The sequence below is a fragment of the Telmatherina bonti genome, assembly GCF_933228915.1.
Source record: "Telmatherina bonti genome assembly, chromosome: 3".
In the NCBI taxonomy this organism is placed as follows: domain Eukaryota; kingdom Metazoa; phylum Chordata; class Actinopteri; order Atheriniformes; family Telmatherinidae; genus Telmatherina; species Telmatherina bonti.
In genome coordinates this window covers 6,589,439-6,610,990 of record NC_136621.1, presented here as the reverse complement: position 1 = coordinate 6,610,990, position 21,552 = coordinate 6,589,439, and the positions used below count along the sequence as shown (strand labels likewise).

The 21,552-nt window shown below is 40.4% G+C and overlaps 1 protein-coding gene across 2 annotated transcripts in view; it reads left to right on the top strand.

Moving 5' to 3' along the window:
- The window catches only part of tenm3 (teneurin transmembrane protein 3), a 150,742-nt gene that overhangs the window by 35,475 nt on the left and 93,715 nt on the right, over positions 1–21,552 (top strand). Inside the window, exon 2 of one of the 2 annotated variants that reach the window (XM_079265008.1) lies at positions 9,363–9,542. In XM_079265008.1, coding sequence (XP_079121134.1) covers positions 9,371–9,542 — 172 coding nt within the window. In that variant the 5' untranslated portion in view covers positions 9,363–9,370. Of the gene's footprint in view, positions 1–9,362; positions 9,543–21,552 lie in introns of those variants that run through there. The other variant, XM_079265007.1, reaches the window with a different exon arrangement.

The window sequence follows — 21,552 nt, the reverse complement described above, 5'->3', positions numbered from 1 at the left end:
GTTACCGTTGCCATGGTGACGAAGCCAGTCAGAGTCACTTCACTCTTTGATCTTTACATCATCCTCATTGTGTTCTGGTTCTCAGGGCCCTGAATCAGACCTGAGCAGGCGTGCCGTCAGTCCGCGGCAGGGTTAAAACTGCATGAATCACACACATCTGTCTGTGAAGATGCATGGTGTAGGAGTCTGCTGAAAGCCACTGTAACATATTGCACTCTTTTGTGCTGCTCTCTGTGGACACACCTGATTTACATCACACATACACAAATCACTCCTCTGGAGGCCGTATTAGCAGAAATAAAAAGAGAGAAGGATGTCGAGGGACGGGGCAAGCTGTTTACATGTTCATATGTTCATGCCTGATTATACATGTGAGTAATTCGTGGAAATATTGATAGGTCAATATTTCCTTTCCTTTTCAGGCTGTCATGGGATGAATCCCAGCCCCTCCCTTCCTGCTCAGAGCCAACCCACCCGCACATTCAGGGAAATCTGAACAGAAATGAAAAAAACATTCTTAGAGTAGTGGTTGACTCTGTCTGGTCTTTATTATGTTGCTGCTCTTCTCATTCACGTCTCGGTGGTATTTCTGGGGGTGCATGACTAGATAGTTTAAGTGAGTGTGTTTCTGTCATCATGGATGTTATTTTAATTATGCCCAGCGGGCAGAGCGGCTTCACACTAGCTTACATTTTAGTCCACTTGAATAAAAGGCTGACAGATCTCACAAACTAATAAAACAGATAATGATGGTGGAAGAATGAAAGTGAAGGGCTCGAACACAATGAAGCTGAACTTTGATTTGTCATTTATTTAGCTGCTGTAAACATTGTCTACAGCAGATGTTTCAGAAATGAAAACAAAAGAACATTTTCTTAAATTTATGCTTTTATTTTGGTGTCTAACTTAAGGTTGTATCTGACCATAAAGGATCGGAATTTGCTGTCTGAAGCGGTGTGTTCTGTTCCCGTTGTCACGGTTACAGCTGCTGAACACAGCATCAGTATGTTACTGCGTACAGTTCCGACTGCAGCCATGCTGACATACCACTCCAACCTGCCAGCTGGAGGCGAGTCGCGGTGTTCACCATGTTGAGCTTGTTGTTTTACAAAAAGTAATCTGTTCTACTTACTTGTTACAAAGTTAGTAACAGTATATTCTAAAAGTAACTTGTGGTCTAAAAGTTCAGCTTTTCTCAGTGTTCCCAAACTACAACAAGTCTGGCATTGTCTTTGTCCTGCCTCTTCTCTGAGATCTCTCCAGCCAATTAAAGTCAGTCTGATGTCGACTCTGGTCTCATTCCTATCTCCGTCCCTTCCTCTCTTCCTCCGATAAGGTCCTATTGTGTATCTTTGCTGAACCTGTGTGTGTGTGTGTAAAACAGCCGGTGTGTTGATAGCCATTTGCTGGCATGAGCTGGTGCTGTAAAGTTAAACTCAGCTGTTATAGACGAGTGGCTCCGGACGCTGCAGGACAAGCAGCTTCAGCACGAGTCAGAAACATAGTTTGAGCAGGAAAATATGAAGGAAAAATTATGTATGATTAAATAGGTTACAAACTATTCCTGTGTTTTCTCTGGACCACCACCACCATCACCACTGCCGCCACCACCATCACCACCGCCACCACTGCCACCACTGCCACCACTGCCGCTGTGCGTCCTGCTTATTCATGTTCATGTGTGATTGGTTGCACACTTGTCTAAGTCTCCTCTGATTAGTTTACCAAGACATTTTATTCTTCCTCGGCCGTACTCATCACTGTGTGGTTGTTTCGCCCCCTGAACCCCTGGTCAGATGCAGAACGCTTCATTCTGATTGGTTACAATGCGTTTAATTTTACTTTTTTTCTATATTTTATCTCTACTGAGCAGTGTTTCATTTTAAAATTGTGGACTGTGTGTTGTTTAGTAATTTGGGAAGCTGTTGTTGCAAAAAATGTGCTGTATAAATAAACCTGAACTGGACTTGAATTATAGTAATGTCCCACATTTTATCCTTGGTAACAGTGCCGTAACCATGGAAACAGAAATGAACTACACAGTCCTTTACTGAAAACAGTTATCCCCATCAGTGGTTATTTTTCTAGTTTCAGCTTAGAAAGGGAAGGAGGTATTCTGTAAACATCATTACTTCAGAGATCTAAAAACTTGACAAGCTCTCAGATCGTCTCTTTGGCAACAACTCCTCATGTTCAAACAACAAATCATGGATTTATCTTTGTCTTTATGACTGAAAACATGGAAGCGTTTCTGGTTTACAGAAGTCTGGTTAAAATGACGTGTGTGGAAACGCAAGCTAAAGATGAACATACTGAGTACGACTCTTTAAATGTCATAGCATCAGAAACGATTAGGTTATGTTTCTAACACACAGCTCGGCTTTGACTGAAACTAAGAACAGAAAGGAGCTGGTTGTTTTAACCCTGTCTACAGCAGGAGTGTCCAGCTTCGGTCCTCAGGGGGCACAATCCTGCAGGTTTTTTTATGTCCTGCTCCAAAATTCCTGACTCAATTACAAAGTCATTGTTCAGAACTTAACAGGCCATTGGATGAATTTAATCTGAATCAGATGTGTTGAAACAGGAAACACTGAAAAAGGTACTGCAGTCATACTATATACTGCAGGATAGCAGTATATATATATATATATATATATATATATATATATATATATATATATATATATATATATATATATATATATATATATATATATATATGTGTGTGTGTGTGTGTGTGATTAATTGTAATTAATCATGATTATTATTAATATTGTTATGATTATTCACACTCTTGCATCCTGGCAGCTTTATTGAAGAAAATCCATTATAAACAGCTTATTCACCTTCTGTTTGATCTCAACTCACATTATTTTAATCAAATGAAATATACATGACAAAGAAGAATGAAAATGTCAGGATTTACTAAATAAAGGTAAGATTTGAGAAGGATGAATGTAAAGCTGCTTTTTAACTCAATTGGAAGAATATCTGCTGAATTTCAGACAATCTGAGAGCTTCTAGATTCTGAAGTGAGAAAATCATCATAAAATCCACGTCCATGCTATCCAGATGAACGTTATTCAGATTTCTGTCTGTAAATTTTCTGGCTTTGGATTCTTCGCTTGACTTTAGCTCACCTTGCTTGACTGTGATGACTAAAGAAGTTTGACATCATGAACATTTTTCTCATTTACTGTTTGCATTAAAACTTTAAAAACTCAGCGCCTGCAGCACTAATGTGTTTTTTCCACTAAATGTGTGCAGGCGAGCTTACAGGCATCCAGCCATTCTGACGTATGACTCATTAAAGCAGATATTTGCTGAAAGCACATATTGCAACAGATGGTGTTGTGCAAACATTAGCAAGCCATTTAAAACACGACTACATCTGGAGGTATTCGCTGACTGGTCCTCGCAGGCATCGTCTGCGGGTTACTGACTGTAATCACAGATTATTACTTTCTCTTATTTCCACTGTTGTACATATAACTTAAAATCACAGAACAGCAGCAGCTTCTGCTGCATGATTCAGCCAGCTTGTGTATGTTTTCATCCATATGCATGAGAATAAGTGTCATTTGTGTTATACATTCACTCCAACTGGTATCACATGGTGCATTTTGGGTGGTGTATGTGTTTTTTGTGTTGGATGTGATACATCTGAATTGCATCCATGCTCGAGTGCAGAACTGGTCAGAAGAACTCTGATAGCTGCAAAAGTGGCTGGTAAACTGGTGTTCTTGATGAAGTAATAATTGATCAGAATGATATTTGTCACTTTGGGTCCTCAGGACCTTCTGCTCTGCATGTTTTAGACATGTTCCATTTAATCCACCTGATTCCGATTAATAAGCATCCTCATCAAGGTTCAGTTTAGCAGTTCAGTTCAGGTCATTCAGGTGTGTTATAAAAGTGTTACCTCTAAAACATGCAGGCCTGTCCCGTTGGGTCAGTTCAGGCCTGTTGGGTCAGTTCAGGCCCATTGGGTCAGTTCAGGCCTGTTGGATCAGTTCAGGCCTGTTGGGTCAGTTCAGGCCCATTGGATCAGTTCAGGCCCGTTGGGTCAGTTCAGGCCCGTTGGGTCAGTTCAGGCCTGTTGGGTCAGTTCAGGCCCGTTGGATCAGTTCAGGCCCATTGGGTCAGTTCAGGCCCGTTGGATCAGTTCAGGCCCATTGGGTCAGTTCAGGCCTGATGGGTCAGTTCAGGGCCATTGGGTCAGTTCAGGTCCGTTGGGTCAGTTCAGGCCTGTTGGGTCAGTTCAGGTCCGTTGGGTCAATTCAGGCCCGTTGGGTCAGTTCAGGCCTGTTGGGTCCTGGGAACCAGGACTAAGAAACACTGAATTGGAAGATGAAGTCTTGTTCCAGAGGCTTCTGCAGGAATGACCTCCTCGACCTTTTAGACCTGAAGAAGCCTCTGACTGAACATTGTTGTCTTCTCTCTGTGTTGTGTAGAATCCTCCATCATGTCCAGCAGCTTTCTGCTCTGGTCTGGTCAGTCAGCTCATGGATCCAGATCAGAACCAGAACTTCTGGATCAGTTTGTCTCTTTAATTCTCTGGTTCTGGTTCTGCAGACCAGACTGAACTCTGCCACAGACTGACAGAAGATCTGCAACACCTTGGTCTAGTTGAATGATCTCCGCTTCCTGCAGGAGAACAATCGGCTCTGTTCATTCTGCTTCAGGAGTGTGACACTCCAGCCCTCGACGGCTGGTTTCCGGCAGCTTATAGTTGTTTCCCTGCCCCAACACACATGACTCAAGTCAAATGGATCCAACAGCTTCTTGTCAAACTATTCATTCATTTCAGTCAGGTGTGTTGGAGCATGGACACAACAAAAAACCTGCAGGATGCTGGCCCTCGAGGACTGGAGTTGGACGTGTTCTCGGTGCTTCTGTGTTGCATTTCCAGTCCGGTCTGTTGTCCTGGACTGGTCAAACTGGGTTAAGATCCTGATTTTCTCTCCTGTGTGCGATGACAGGGCTTTTTCCAGGTTAGTTTTTTTTTAGTTTTTTTTTTAAAATCCTCTTAAAGCTACAGAATGATGGAAAACAAGGCCAAAAACAAACATTCTGACATTAGTTATGACGGTAAAGCAAAGCCAGGCGCAGATTAAAGTGTTTCAGGACGGAGATGGAGATGTGGCGTATCTGATAGTGCTGATCAGTTGGATGCATAATTCATTCAAAGCAGTGGACCGTAGCTGCCCTTTAATATTGCGTCCATGTAGCTCTAATCCTTCAGTGTTCCTGTTTCCCCAGAAAAAGCCAACAGGATTATTCTTTTTTTTCTACTTTTCCTCCACCACTGTAGGGGAGATGCAGTAGAAAATACTACATCTGTCCTGTAGAAGAGAAGAAGCCAGAGGGTGTAGTATGTGATAATTAAGCAGAGACCCGAGTCCTGTTATTTCAGATTTGTTCCTATTGACCCGTCTTTACCCTGAAACGCTAACTGCTTTAAGGCTGAAGGGTGCTGAGACAGAAAAACTCTTGCTGCGTTTGTTCGGACCTGTGAAGACATGGGGATTGATGGTGTTATGTCCATGAACAAGCGAGTACTGGAAAACAATTAGAATTTGTGCTTTCAAGAGAAAAGGGAAGCAACTGTAGGCTGGTTAATATGTTTAGCCAGACAAGACTGCATGCTTATCAGTCAGCTAATATTCATTTAGCATTTTACTTTTTGCCTCCTTGCTGGAGATCAGGAGATTAAAAAAGAGAGCTAACACATTTTATCTGGATAGACGGCCAGCATGAAGCCTGCTGTTAATGGAATGTGATTTTCTTTCCTTTGTGTCGGCACATTTGTATGGGGGTCTTGACAGAGTTATCTTTATGGACAACACACACACACGCAGAAACGGGGAAATTTAGCATTCAGAAATCGCTAAATGCCAAGGTTATCAGCTGAAGTTGATTTTTACTCTCAGGTTGTGAACAGTGTCTGGAGCTGCAACGGCAAACAGTCGACTCTTCCTGAACAGTCACACTTCAGCAACTGGATGAGATTCTCTTCCACTCATGAAGGAAACCTGGAATTTCATCTGACTCGCTGCTGGGAGGAAGAGGAGGAGGAAGAATTCTGCTGATAATCATGGCTGATACATGTTTGTGTTTGTTTGGAGTTTGTGACGTCTGTCGTAATCTCACACGTCTCGGCGTCCTGTTGAGACCAGGATTAAACACACAGCCCTGGAAAGTGTGAAGACATGTCTCAATTATTTTGCGGACATCAGTTCCCAAAAGCTGAATGCTTTTCTTCACGGGTACGGTATACCAGAAGTGTTTCAGTAACGGTGACCAGCGACTCTGGTAGCTATGGAATTCTTGTCCTGCTGGACTTCACTGCTGGACCACAGCATCTTAACCCCACACTTGCAGCACTAAACAGGCGTTTGTGGCGCTGCTTTGGAATGGTTACGTCCCGTTTGGCTTTTCGAAACATTTTCTGGCTGTGAATCCCGCTCTGCACTCGTGGGGTTCCACAGGGTTCCGTTTTGAGGCCATTGCTTTTTTTTGCTTTATCTTATTTTCAGAAAACATTGCATCCCTTTTGGGCTGCACGGTGGTAAGAAGGTCACTGGTTCGATCCTCGGCTAGGGCGTGACTCGAACAGTGGCCTTTTTGTGTGGAGTTTGCATGTTTTCCCCGTGTATGCGTGGGTTCTCTCCGGGTACTCCGGCTTCCTCCCACCATCCAAAGACATGCATGTTAGGTTAACTGGTTACAAAAAATTGCCCATTAAAGCGGGAGTGATTGTTTGTCTCTGTGTGGCCCTGCGATGGACTGGTGAGCTGTCCAGGGTGTACCCTGCCTTTCACCCAAAGACTGCTGGGATAGGCTCCAGCTTCCCCGAGACCTTAATCGGACTAAGTGGCTCCGGTGAGACCCCCCCTGCAGACCGTGGTCCCCTAGCGGAGTGAAAACAGTGATAAACCCTGGTTTTAAGATGGAAAGTAATTTTAAAATGGTCAGAAAAAACAACTCTACAGTCAAGTTCAGCTTCTATTGTTTGAAGACTGGCTAAATCATCGTGGCTCGATTATTATAACTTCCTGTAGTTTGGAGTGAGAAAATCTTTACTCACATGTCTGCTGCTAGTCCAGATCTGCAGCTAGTTCAGATCTGCAGCTAGTCCAGATCTGCTGCTAGTCCAGATCTGCTGCTAGTCCAGATCTGCTGCTAGTCCAGATCTGCAGCTAGTCCAGATCTGCTGCTAGTCCAGATCTGCAGCTAGTTCAGATCTGCAGCTAGTCCAGATCTGCTGCTACTCTAGATCTGCAACTAGTCCAGATATGCTGCTAGTCCAGATCTGCTGCTAGTCCAGATCTGCAGCTAGTTCAGATCTGCTGCTAGTCCAGATCTGCAGCTAGTCCAGATCTGCAGCTAGTCCAGATCTGCTGCTAGTCCAGATCTGCAGCTAGTTCAGATCTGCAGCTAGTCCAGATCTGCTGCTAGTCCAGATCTGCAGCTAGTCCAGATCTGCTGCTAGTCCAGATCTGCTGCTAGTCTAGATCTGCAACTAGTCCAGATATGCTGCTAGTCCAGATCTGCTGCTAGTCCAGATCTTCAGCTAGTCTAGATCTGCAACTAGTCCAGATCTGCAACTAGTCCAGATCTGCAGCTAGTTCAGATCTGCTGCTAGTCCAGATCTGCAGCTAGTTCAGGTCTGCAGCTAGTCCAGATCTGCTGCTAGTCCAGGTCTGCTGCTAGTCCAGATCTGCAGCTAGTTCAGGTCTGCTGCTAGTCCAGATCTGCTGCTAGTCCAGATCTGCAGCTAGTCCAGATCTTCAGCTAGTCCAGATCTGCAACTAGTCCAGATCTGCAACTAGTCCAGATCTGCAGCTAGTTCAGATCTGCTGCTAGTCCAGATCTGCAGCTAGTTCAGGTCTGCAGCTAGTCCAGATCTGCTGCTAGTCCAGGTCTGCTGCTAGTCCAGATCTGCAGCTAGTTCAGGTCTGCAGCTAGTCCAGCTCTGCTGCTAGTCCAGATCTGCAGCTAGTCCAGATCTGCAGCTAGTCCAGATCTTCAGCTAGTCCAGATCTGCAACTAGTCCAGATCTGCAGCTAGTCCAGATCTGCTGCTAGTCCAGATCTGCAGCTAGTCCAGATCTGCAGCTAGTCTAGATCTGCAACTAGTACAGATCTGCAGCTTGTTCGGGTCTGCAGCTAGTCCAGATCTGCTGCTAGTCCAGATCTGCAGCTAGTCCAGATCTGCTGCTAGTCCAGCTCTGCTGCTAGTCCAGATCTGCAGCTAGTCCAGATCTGCTGCTAGTCCAGCTCTGCTGCTAGTCCAGATCTGCAGCTAGTCTAGATCTGCAACTAGTCCAGATCTGCAGCTAGTCCAGATCTGCTGCTAGTCCAGATCTGCTGCTAGTCCAGATCTGCAACTAGTCCAGATATGCTGCTAGTCCAGATCTGCTGCTAGTCCAGATCTGCAGCTAGTCCAGATCTTCAGCTAGTCTAGATCTGCAACTAGTCCAGATCTGCAGCTAGTCCAGATCTGCAGCTAGTCCAGATCTGCAGCTTGTTCAGGTCTGCAGCTTGTTCAGGTCTGCAGCTAGTCCAGATCTGCTGCTAGTCCAGGTCTGCTGCTAGTCCAGATCTGCAGCTTGTTCAGGTCTGCAGCTAGTCCAGATCTGCTGCTAGTCCAGATCTGCTGCTAGTCCAGCTCTGCTGCTAGTCCAGATCTGCAGCTTGTCTAGATCTGCAACTAGCCCAGATCTGCAGCTAGTCCAGATCTGCTGCTAGTCCAGATCTGCAGCTAGTCCAGATCTGCTGCTAGTCCAGATCTGCAGCTAGTCCAGATCTGCAGCTAGTCCAGATCTGCTGCTAGTCCAGATCTGCTGCTAGTCCAGCTCTGCTGCTAGTCCAGCTCTGCTGCTAGTCCAGATCTGCAACTAGCCCAGATCTGCAGCTAGTCCAGATCTGCTGCTAGTCCAGATCTGCAGCTAGTCCAGATCTAAGAATTGCTCTTATTTGCATCTATTTGTTGGTATTGGGTCTTTTATTTATTTTTTGTGTCCTATTTTAATATTTTACCATATTTCAATTGTTTTATGTATTTTAGGGAGTTATTTGATGTATTTTACAGCACTTTGTGCGGCTCCAGCTGTCGTGGAAAGGGCTTCTCTTTTTCTTCTTCTTCTTCTTCTCTGGACTACAGAACTGGCTTGTTAGGAAGTTAAATCTACATCCAGCAGCTCATTGCTGCTTCATAACTCAGTTTTAGCAAAAACTACCATATTTCATTTCCTTTTTTATTTTTTCTTAAAGTTTTATATCTTTGGATGTTTATTGTTTTATTCCTTTTTCAAAGTCATCATTCCTTTTTTCATTCTTTGGTTGTGTTTTTTATAGGTTCCCTCATGCCCTCCCCCTCCTGCCAGTCACCTGTCATTGACCAATCACATCCTCAGTCTCATCCACATGACAACCCACTGTTAGGCCAAGCTATTGAACCAGACTCAGATGAAGAAGAGGAGGAGGCGGAGGAACGAGAGGCCTATGCAGCCCGGTTGTACCTCCCTGTAACCCATGGTAACCATGCTTCATTGCTTCATTAGCAGACTTTTATAAGTATCATCTTGATATTTTACTATGATTTTAAATTCAACATCATGTGAGCACCAGATCGTCCTCATGCTTCATCATATTTTATATTTTTCTACAATTCAACAGATAGATAAATAAGTTTGTAGTTTATTACATTATCATATGTCCAGGTGTCATACAGCTATTAAGTTCATCTCTGCTTCACTACAGTCAATCTGGCTCGGTCCACTTCATAATTACATAAAATCATAGAAATAGTCTGAATAAAGAAAATCAACAGCTGGACTTAATCTGTGAGTGGCAGTCTGATCCGATAAACTTCTTTAATAAAAAAAAAAACATTTTCATAGTTTATAATTCATAAATAAAAGTGTATAAAAGTGACTTGTCCTAACGGACCAGTTTGCAGTTTTGTGGAAAAGCTGGTTGACGTTAGCAGTTCCTGATCGTTGCTTAAGTTTCCGCTTCCTGTACAACGAGACTTCCCCACACCTGCCGTATGAAACACCTGCAACCAGAGCAGGCGCTGACAGGAGCAGAGCCGATCATTTACGAGCAGAATGGATTCAGTGTTGACACAAGTATTGATGGAACCGTGAAAGCTGAGCGGACCAGGATGGATTGATGGATATAAATGATGCGGTTTATGCTAACAGTAGCAGGCTGAGCTAGCTGTCATGTCTCTGATTTACACGGTAGATAATTGATGATCTTCTCTAGGAGTTTTTGCAGAAAGCCGCCATAAGAAGAGTTTTGCATCGTGAAAAGTACAAACTGATGATATTAAGTGTAATTTCATACTAAAAGTAAAATTAATCTCTCATTTTTTCCACATGAGTTTTTATTCTTTATACTTAAATGTTCAAAGCAGGAGGATGTATTTCAGATGGTCAGGATTACTGCACACATGTGGAAATGTCCATGTATGCACATTTATAATAAACTGCTGTAGATCTGTTCATCATGTGGAAGAGTGGATTTTTTTCCACAGATAACTAAAATTAAATGTTTAAATGGTTTCATTTAATTAAAAATATGATGTAAAAATATTCAGCTTATAATTAATTATTCTATTATCAATATAAAGCAGAAAAACATAAACCAGGTTGATTTGCGCTCCAGAAACATACAGAAAACTGATTTTTGTATTTGTTATATCAGATTTCTGTAAAGTTTCTGATATAATATAATATAATATAATATAATATAATATAATATAATATAATATAATATAATATAATATAATATAATATATTCATTCATTCATTCATTCATTTTCTGAACCGCTTATTCCAATTCAGGGTCGCGGGGAAGCTGGAGCCTATCCCAGCTGGCTTTGGGCGACAGGCCTTGGTACACCCTGGACAGCTCGCCGGTCCATCGCAGGGCCTAATATAATATAATATAATATAATATAATATAATATAATATAATATAATATAATATAATATAATATAATATACTGTAATTCCTTTATTTCATTACTTCTTGTCTGAACTTCAAATAAAAAAGTGAGGAAGTTGTTGTTCTTGTTTTTAAGATTTATAAAAGAACGATTGAAAAACAAATTCTTTTAGAGATTATTTTTGTTTCTATTGAATTTCCCTTTAGGGATTAATCGTGTTTTTCATTTAATTTTTTCATTCAATTTTATTTATTTTGAATAAATATTCTGATTTGAATATTAAATTAAGGAATTATTCACAGATCTTTTATGAAATGTATCTAAACTTGATAACATCCATCATTTTATATGGAAAAAAAGATTAATAAAACTTTATTAAAACTACTAAATTTGTCAAATTCTTACATTTTGATAATCTATTTGATAATCTATTTTATATTCATATATCTAAATATTTTGTGTATTTCATATTTTATTATATAAATAAATCACAGTATGTAAAATATTGTGATTTATATATTTATAAAATATATAGTAATATTATATCAAATACATAAGATAAATAAAATAGATTTTTTTTTTTTTTTTACTCCATGTTTTTTAGGTTTTTCATGTTTATTTAAACAATAGTGTATAAAAAAAAATAAAATAAAATAAAAAACATCTTGATGATGTACATCTTTCCACTAAAACTGGGAGAAATAATTTTTATTACATCTAGGTTGTTTTGCTGTGATTTTATTGGTCTGACCGATTGGAGACCAGATGGCGGTGAAAGTGGCTGTTGGACTGAAAAGAGGAAGACGATGAAGATGATGCAGGTGGAACGTGTTGTTAACAGAGTTCCTCCTTCTGGTTTTCCCTCCTTCCACACCTTCCTGTTAAACACTAAACTGGAGCAGCGAGTGGAAGAAATATGTTTCTGTATTTAACGCAGCGTTTAGACAGCTGCCGTTTCTGATCCTCGTCCAGCGGTAAAAGCCTGTTTGGCGGGAACATCCAGGATCGGCTCTTTGTGTCTCTCCACATGGCACATGTTGGGGATGAAACTTTAGTCTGGCTTTTTGGACCACTGGGGCCACAGAGGCTGGAACTGGTTCAGTCCAGAGTGCTGATCTGAGACCCGGTTCCCCGTTAAGGGTGACAAGGACCAGATGTGGAGCTGCGTTGGCTGGCTAAAGGCCTCAGATCAGTCTTCTTACAGTCAGAAGTAAAATAGGAAACAGATTTGGATGGTTTGTAGAAAGCGGCTACGACAACCACAATTAGAGTCAGACTGCATGAGGAAAGAGGCATGAAAGAGAGGAACAGAGGGAGGAGAGCTGGAAGGAGTGAGGAGAAACGACAGCTGCTTAGAGTGATGGGAACAGACAGACAGATGTATATACATCGCCATCTAAACACAATCAAAAACAGCTTTGAAGGAAGTTCTTGAAACGGCTAAAAGGTTGTTAATGTGTGTGTTTGTGTATGTGTGTGTGGTCCACGTTCCCCCAAGCAGTCCCAGCCGAACCCAACCGACATCTAAAATATCGCTCTCACCACTTCCTGCTCTTTCTAGACATGCTATTTTCCCTTTATTTGTCTATATTACTCACCAAGCTCCCCAAACTTCTCCTTTTCTTCTTGCATGAGTGGTTTGGTGGAAAGTGAGGCAAAGACAAACACGCTGCCTTTAGCTGACATTTTCTAACATTTAAAGATGATCAACCAGTTTGTAAAGCTGAAAATCAGAGGAGACAACAGACTTACACTGTGTTTACCTTCATGTCTCCTTTAGTGTCAGAAGATACAAAACAAACCAAAGAAGAAGATTTATGTCTGACAGAAAACATCAGCAGCAGCTGGAACGTAACATGTTAATAAAGTCATTTCATTTTCCCAGTATGCCATTTTACACGATGAACAAAGCAGAGCAGGAAGCTGATGCTCACGTCCAGAGACCGTAAACCTTCGACTGTGAAGATCATTTCTGCTGGATGCAGAAGATGGACATGAGACAGATGGACAGTTTCGTTCGTCTCCTGCATCCGTTATGTTCATAATTTGGTCTGTTTGCATGGAGCGTAGCTATCTGTCCCGCGAGCAGAACACGGGGGAGCAGAGTGGAGTTGTATAGCTGACAACCAGAGAAGAAGAAGAAAAGAAAGAGAACAAAGCAGAAACTGCTAAAGAAAAACAGCTTCTTCTTCTGGTCTTTCTGACCGGTTGAAAACAACTTTATAGGTTGTCAGGTTGTCACTCTGAACTCAGCACTGCCCACTAGTGGAGGAACTGAATCAACAAACATGGCAACATAAAAGCCGCGTGCAAGCATGAGGATGCATGACAACGTCTGAAACGGATGACCACATTAACACACGTACGTAAGGGACTTCTGTTTTTCTGTTCAAGCTCATTTTATAAATAATATTTTCATAATTTTGCTTAGATGATGTGGGACTGGGTGATGTCTTGAAGCCAAATTATTTGTATTGTAGTATCAGTTTATTGGCAAGATATTGCAAATACGTCAAGTAGACGGAATAAAACTTCCACCTGAAAAAGATTTGAAACATACGAACCAAAAGGTTAATAATGAGGATGGAACGCTGTCATCGTCCAACGTTAGTTAAACACGTTATTAGAAGATTTAATTTTCCACTGATGATGGATGAAATGAGAAAATGATGTCATCTCTACATTTACTCCTAAACCCGAGAGAGGACTGGCTTCAACCAGTAAGATCTCTGGGAGGATGGGGATCCTTAGACTGGCAAAACCAGATTCATTTACTTTAAACTAATTATTGAACTGTTCTGAAATTTTTCTTTCAGTAAATAAAAAAAGCAAATTTGACAAATATTGGTGTCATGAATGATGAGAGTTTTTGGGATAAAGGCAGAAGATATTAGTGTTTCTGTTGGAGACGCGTTTCTAACGAAACGTTTCTGAAGCAGAAAAATCCTCCGGACCAGACGATGAAGCAGAGATCAGGATGAGCGAGGCGGAAAGTGAGACACATGTCGATTTTCCTCATCCGTCAGAAAGTTTTGTTATAATACCTGCTGCAACTTTCATTTTAGTTCAAGTTTTTTTACATCATTTAATCTGAAGCATCGCCAGCAGCTAGCCAACACTGACCTTCTCCAGCAACGTGTTAATGAGTGTAGCTGGTAGTAAATGTGTGGTGAAGCTGGTAGATCCTGCAGGAGCTTCGTGTTGGACGACCTTGTCCTGCTCCGTGGGACACATGTCCTGCAGATGCAAAGGTTGGACGCCATTTAGGACTTCATCATAATTCTGTTCGTGACAGATGGAAAAAAAATATTTATTTAAAGTAAAAATATGGGAGATGTGTAGAAACTAAATCAAATAAAGTCTGCACTATTTTGTTTTGATGAAGAAAAACTGTCTTTAATTGAAAAACAAAAAAAAAGTAATTAAATTTAAAGAAATTAATTCTTTGTCTTTATATTTGAATTAGAGGTGAGACTCGATTAGGAAATATCAAATTAATGAGAGACTTTAAAATGAAACTAAAAAGCAACTTTTTTTTATTGAAATGCATTTAAGTGGAACACTATCAAATAATACAGATATTAAACATAAGCTCTGTTAAAGTCTGGAAAATGCGTTTAATTCATCTGAAATACAGCTGAAAACAGAAAAACAAATACAGGGGGAGGGGCTTAAATCTGCTCCTGTTGCAGAAGAAGAAACACTCAACAAACACTCAATCAACACCAGAAATATGTGTTAGATTTGTTGCTCATGGCTTTTTGACAAAGAGGCATCTTAAAATTCGATACGTAGCCGTGATGTCGCTAAGTTGTTAGCTGAGCTCCGATGTGTGCACCAGTGTCATCGGCGTACCAGGAAATCGTAAACTGACAAATGTTCCGTGTTGTTTGGAACGCAAAATACAATAAATGCTTAATTAATTGTAAAAAGTACCACCGCTTATTTTAATTAATTTTTTCAATTTAAATTATACAATCAAATGTTATAAAATAAAATTCTTTACAATTAAATCTGAATTTAACTAAAAGATATAAATTACAAATACATCAGTCATTTGTAAATAATTTAACATTTTAAAATATTAAACTAATTTGAAATTTATTCATCTGAAATATAAAACAAAAAATCTGCATGAATTTAACAGAATGAATAAATCAGATTGCAATTTGTAAAAACAGAATTAATCAGACTGAATTTAAATTAAAAAAGAAAATCTGGCTGACTTGAATATTTTAACATGGAGCCTTCATAGTGTGACTGTAGCTTTCTGAACTAATTTCTATTTGCAGAAAGATACATTACAAGCACACATAATGTTGTGTGTGTATATATATATATATATATATATATATATATATATATATATATATATATATATATGTATATATATATATATGTGTGTGTGTATGTATATGTATATGTAACTAATCCTGATTTGTTTATTATGTATTTAATTATCAAATATAAAATCAGCATTTGCTTTAATAAATTCATGACAGACTTGTTCTTAATTTATAAAGTAAATTTCTTCTTTCCTGTTGTTTCAATCCCGGAAATGAAAACTGAAGGTTTTCTGAGATGATCTGCAGTTCTGTTAATGGTTTTAAGCCACAGGTGATTTTTACCTTGAGGCCAGTAAGCAAACATGGTGTGATAGCTTCCCTGCAGAGAATGAAAAGACGCCAAAAACTCTCCCTCGTCCTGCCTTTAGCTGTCTTTAGAGACGCCAAGGCAATCAGCTCGGAGCGGAAAAAGCTACTTAAAAAAGACAGTTTCTTTCCCAGCAGCAGGATGACGCCAGGCTTTATTGATATCGTCCATCCAGACAGCTGGAGGGTAGTCAGAGCGAAGCAAAGACACAAACACGGATAACACTTAGTGCTTTTTACTTTGGGACCAAGTAGGCAATTCTTCTCAACACCAGAACTAATCAATGAGTCACTTAATGAAAGAGGGGGAAGGAGGGAAAGAGAAGAGAAGAGAAGAAGGAAAAGATGCATATTTCTCAACAGTAGACCTGATCAATGAGCAGGATTCGAAAAAGAAATAAAGTATTTTTCAGCTGCAGGAATGAAAGTTTTAGAGGAAACGAGACGAGAGCTGGAGGAACGTGAAAATATTTAAATATAAATGTAAATGGGTTTACTAAGAGATGGGATGGCCATTGATCAGGCTAATGAATGTTAGGCTCGTAGTGGAGATTTAAGCCTCACACACACACACACACACACACACACACAGAACCAGACCAAAAACACTGGGTTCACGTCTGAGGCAGAATGGAGTCACTTAAGTAAATCAAAATGTGGTGCAGGCTCCACACAAAGAGGCTGGGAGACAGAGAGCCGGACAAAGACCCTGGATGGAGGTAAAGGAGAGGCCCGGGGGGGCTGTGGGGGGTAGGGGGGGCGGCTAATGCTTTGTCCTGACGACGTAGCGAGACAGGCGGAGAGAGATTTTCTAAATGATGTGCAGCTTGTAGCTTTTATTTTATACAGAGTGCATTAAAAACAAGACATTTTTCTCAAATTGAATTTTAATCAATCATTTTGGATTTTGTGCATTAAATTATTAAAAGAATTCCACAAATTAGTGAATTAAAATAAATCATAAAACAAGAATAAAAGCATATCTTTCAAACCCCTTTGACCGATGTAAAGCTTCAGAACTCACACACTGTAAAATATAATATAATATAATATAATATAATATAATATAATATAATATAATATAATATAATAATCTCACCTGCACAATCTGTTTTCCTTATCTTTGGTTATTCTTCTTAAAGCAATTATTTTTATATTGTTCAAATAAAATAGATACAAATAAATACAAAATATAACATATTAAGTACAGTTTCTCTGACAGTTATTTTTCTTATTGTTTCACTGAAGTTATTTAGCTGAAATGAATTAAATGCATCTAACTGCTCCTCTGCTGATCTTGATCTGGAAAAGTTTGCCTGTCCAGGCTGCTGCTGCTGTATTCTGGGAAAAGACCTCCCCACACTGACTTCCTGCGGCACAGCATGTGAAAGAACCTTTCAGGTTATCTAAGAGATTAAATCATCGTGACCTCTGATCTGAATGGATTTAATCACAAATGTCATGGAACTGCAACACAATAAATACTGTTTATTGATTTTATTTAAAGGGTTAGAAACAGCTCAGGTTTCTTTACGTTTTTTATTTTGTGAGTTTGTCTTAATTGTTCTGAGTGAGTTGGATGTTAAAATGCAGATTTGCGTTAATCTGAGTGTCACCTGCAGCATGCACCTGCCCCCCGGTTCACATGTGTAATGAGCAGAGGTGCAGCCCTGCCGGTCGGATTAAAAGCATTTTTACTGAAGCTTGGCGGCGTTAATGAAAAGCTCTGGAGGGTTTTTCATCAACAACGTTTCTTCTGCTGATTGCTGACAGGTTTTACTTTTCTTATTTTTATTCTAATTAATCAACTTTTGGATCTTCTTGATTAATTCTAAATAAATCAAACATGATGATTTATTTGTTTGCGGATTGAATGTTATATAATTAAAATCTGAATGCAGATCAGTTTGTGAAGGTCTTGGTGGTGAAACAAAAGACTTCTGGTCCAGAGACTAACTTGAAATCAGTCTTTCATGATTCTTTTCTTTGTTCCACATAAACAGAATATTTTTGTTCTAGTTGTGTGACATGTTGTGAGTCTGCCATCGTCTAACTCCATGTGTTCACAGACAGAATCCTTTACCTCAGTAACATGCTGCCCTGGGCTTGGCGGCGGATTCTGCTGCAGCGTTGCAGCACGGCATGCAGCAGAGCAACACGGCAACGTGACATGCCACATTGAAAGAACACCCCCAGCCCCACATGCCCACCAACGCGGATGTACGGGAACTTATTACCTGACGCAGTTCCACTAGTTTCAGACAGGAGAAAATCTGGCTGCAGGACAGATTTGTGCTTCTGAGGAGGTAAAAGTACTTCTGATACTCATCTGGAGACAAACATCGTAGCAGCCGTTCTACCACCGACCCGCTGCGCCAACCTGTCGCCACAGCGGCTGGAGGTGTTGCTACGGGCTAGCGCTACATGCTGGTCTGTGTCAGGACCACCTTTTTCCACATGATCCCACGTTCAGATCTGTGGGATTAATTCATCTTTGTGCTGAATGAATGGTGACGACCCCGATGTAGAGCAGAGATCTGGCCTCCTGGGGTGTTAAGGGACAGAAAAAACTTTATTATCTGTTTATTCTGGTTCTATGATCTGAGTAAAATCACTGAACATTTTCAGTCTGAACAGATGAAAATACTCAGATGGAACCCAGTTTTAGTTTGTATGATGGATGGATGAACACCGACCAGCAGCAGCATCACATGCTTATATCAGGACATAAGAAGACAAACGTCCAGCTTTAAAAGCTTTAAACATTTAAACAGGACTTTGATGAAACGAGTTGAGTCCGCTGGAGCCGATCGGGAACATTAAGGAGGTCCAACAGGAGAATCCTGCTGGCTGAGCGGGCAGGAAAAACAGAAAGGAGTGAAAGCCAGGAGCCGGTGGCTCACAGGGACACAACCTTCCATATTAATGACACGCCAATCGCAGAGTGAGAGAGAAGACGGAGTGACCTGACTTGGCAGAAGAAAGTGAATTAGAGGATGATGGTGAGAGAGACAGAGCGGGAATGGAGGGTGAATGAGTGGTCATGTCTCTGCTGCTGCAGCGAAGACTGAGAAATGTGGCTCTGAAGAGACGGGACCAGAAGATGGAGACGTGAACACTGACATCACTTAAATCCTCATTTTCCTGTGTCCTGGAAGCCGGCACGCTCGCTGACTTTCTGCCTTCGCTCAGAACATCAGGAAGCTGGAAACCATCAGATGGAAGCAACGTCATGAGGCCGGAGAGCTGGTCATCAGGGGGGCATCGTGGTCTTCCTGCGCTCTTCCTCCTCCAGCTCTGGTACGTTGTCTTCGTCAGCAGACAAACTGGATGCTGCAGGTTGGACTTGTGGTGTGTTTAGGTGCCGGAGATGTGATGGAAATCCCGGTTTTAGATGTGGGTTTAGACGTGTGTGTGTGATGCATCTGAAGTCGATCTGCTCCTAGTTTTAGGTCATTTTACAGGAATCTTACATTCAGTTCAGACGTACTACTGCTGAACAGAAGTCAGTTTCATCTTTTGCAGTGTTGTTGGTGACGGTATAGTGGTATTTGTTTGCAATAATAATTCACTATTATATTCAAATAGATTTTCATATATTTATTTCTTTAATCTTTATTTATGATGTCAAAGAAAACTGATCCGTGTTATTTAATAATTCTATTTAGTTCAGATTCTTAAAAGTCTGTTCATCTATTTGTTTTATTTCATTTAATCCGCCAAATTTAAGTCTTCATTTTTAAATCAAACACAAACTTTAAAAATAAAAAGTCTTGTGCGGCAGTTTTATTTTATTTTATTTTATTTTATTTTTTTTTTTTTTTCTTATTTTATTTTATTTCTCCTCCGAAGACCAGAATCCTGCTAGCCAGATATTTCCATCACCTTTGTAGCAGTGAAATGTGAGCGGACACGTCGTCTGGTGGTAATCCTGCTCGTCTTCCTTCCTCCGTGACGACTTCATGCTTCATTAGATGCGGATATTATTATTCAGAAAACCAAAAGGAGAAATGTCAGTAGTTTTTAAAAAAAAACCTCTGTTTGGATGGATGTATTGGATGGTAATTATGCAGAATAACATCACAGGAAAAATTGAGCAAAAACTGAGAAAAAATAAATTTTATGATGATATACTTTATTACCAATAAATCTCCAATCGTCCCAATAAATAATTGTAAAAGGTTTTATTGATGGATATTTTTGCCCTTTTCTGCAGGTTATTTTATTTACTCTCCTACAATCTGCTGCAAAGCCAAATATTTTACAAGCTAAATTTTTATAAATATAAGTTTTATTAATGTGTCCAGATTGGACACCTGAGCTCACTTAATGTCACATATGAGTAAAGAAAACCTCAGAATAATTTAGCTTTTTTATATATATATTTATGGTTTTATCTGCTTTTATTATCGAGCGTTTTGTGCTACCTTTTAATGAAAAGTGCTTCATAAATCAAGTTTTATTTGATTTGTCAGAAAAAGACCAGAACTGATAATCATCACTGGAAATGAGCTTTGGTTTATGGAAATCAAGCATCATGTTAACGGCCTTGCGGACACTTCCGGACTACTTGTGACTAACAGGATTACACCCACTCCTGGTCATGGTCCTGGTCTGATATATGCTGTTCATCATGGCTGGTCTGTTATGGCTTGTTAGTGCGTCTTCTCTCCGACCTCTTTGTGGCTGCATCCCATTATGATTTTATTTCATGCTTCTTCTGGCCTCCACCTTGCCTCACAGCCGCCTCGTCTGTCACATTTTGTTTTTTTCCCAGGCGGTTCTTCCCTGACCGCCGCTGCGCTTGGAAAGGTGATGTTTGCTGTCACATCCAGCAGCCGTAAAACAGCAGATTCAGAGCAAAGGCCTCCAGTTAATGCAGGTTAAAGACTTAAAGAGAGAATAATGAGAGCACACAGAAAGCTGATTATGTAAGAGCAGGTAATTATGCACATTTATCTGTCATCCTATTGTTTGTTTATCATTATATTTCTGTTTGCATTGTATAATCATCATAAAATAGCTGATTTATTTTCATTGATTTACAGAATAATCTTCCTGTTAATCTCAGCTTCGTGTAAACAGAACGAAAGTTGTTCCGACTTCTTTATTTCCACAGAATAGATTATTTGTGTGTTTTCAGTGTGTATATTGTCATTTGGTAAATGATGTGCTGAAATAATTACAGTGGATGAGAAGGAGCTTGTGCTGCAGCTTATTTCCAGATGACCCCCGTGTTGTGGAGGATAAGCACCAGGCTAATTAGCATAAAGCAGCGATGTCACCAGAGCCACTGCAGGGGTTTCCAGGTCCTCATCACATGCCCTGGACCACCATGGTGGCATGTGATGAGGGGCCGTGTACCCTTATCTGCTCCCAACAGAGGCGGAGCTATGATCTCTCACACAGATCACATCAAGCTGCCCACAGTTTACATTCCTGGAATTTAATATTAGTTGGGAGCTGAATTGATTACTCTACAATCAGGAAAGGTAGTGTGTGATGGATATGTGACCCTGTTGGTGATTTACAGATGTTTTCTAGAATTTATGTCCCTTCCAGGAAGTTAGCAATCAAGCCTCAGCATGTAGTGTTTATCTAGAGAGTCTATATGGTAATTACATAATGATAACACCATTATTTATCACATTTTATCACTATAACTGCTATCTTCTGAATAAATTTTCACCTGGACATGACGAGGAAGCCACTTCATGTCAAACTTTCAACCAATCAGAGATTAAATCAGAGCTGAAAAAGATCAACAATAAGCAGAAACCCTGATCCTCTATGGCTGGAATAAAGCCAAGAAGACGTTTCTGATGCTGCTGAGTCGGAGTTGGGTTGTTAAGGGTAGCAGGTAAATATGTTGTCTGTCTGCTGGTTTGAAGCATTTTGAGGTGAGAAAACATCATTCATGATTATGGGCAAATTTGTA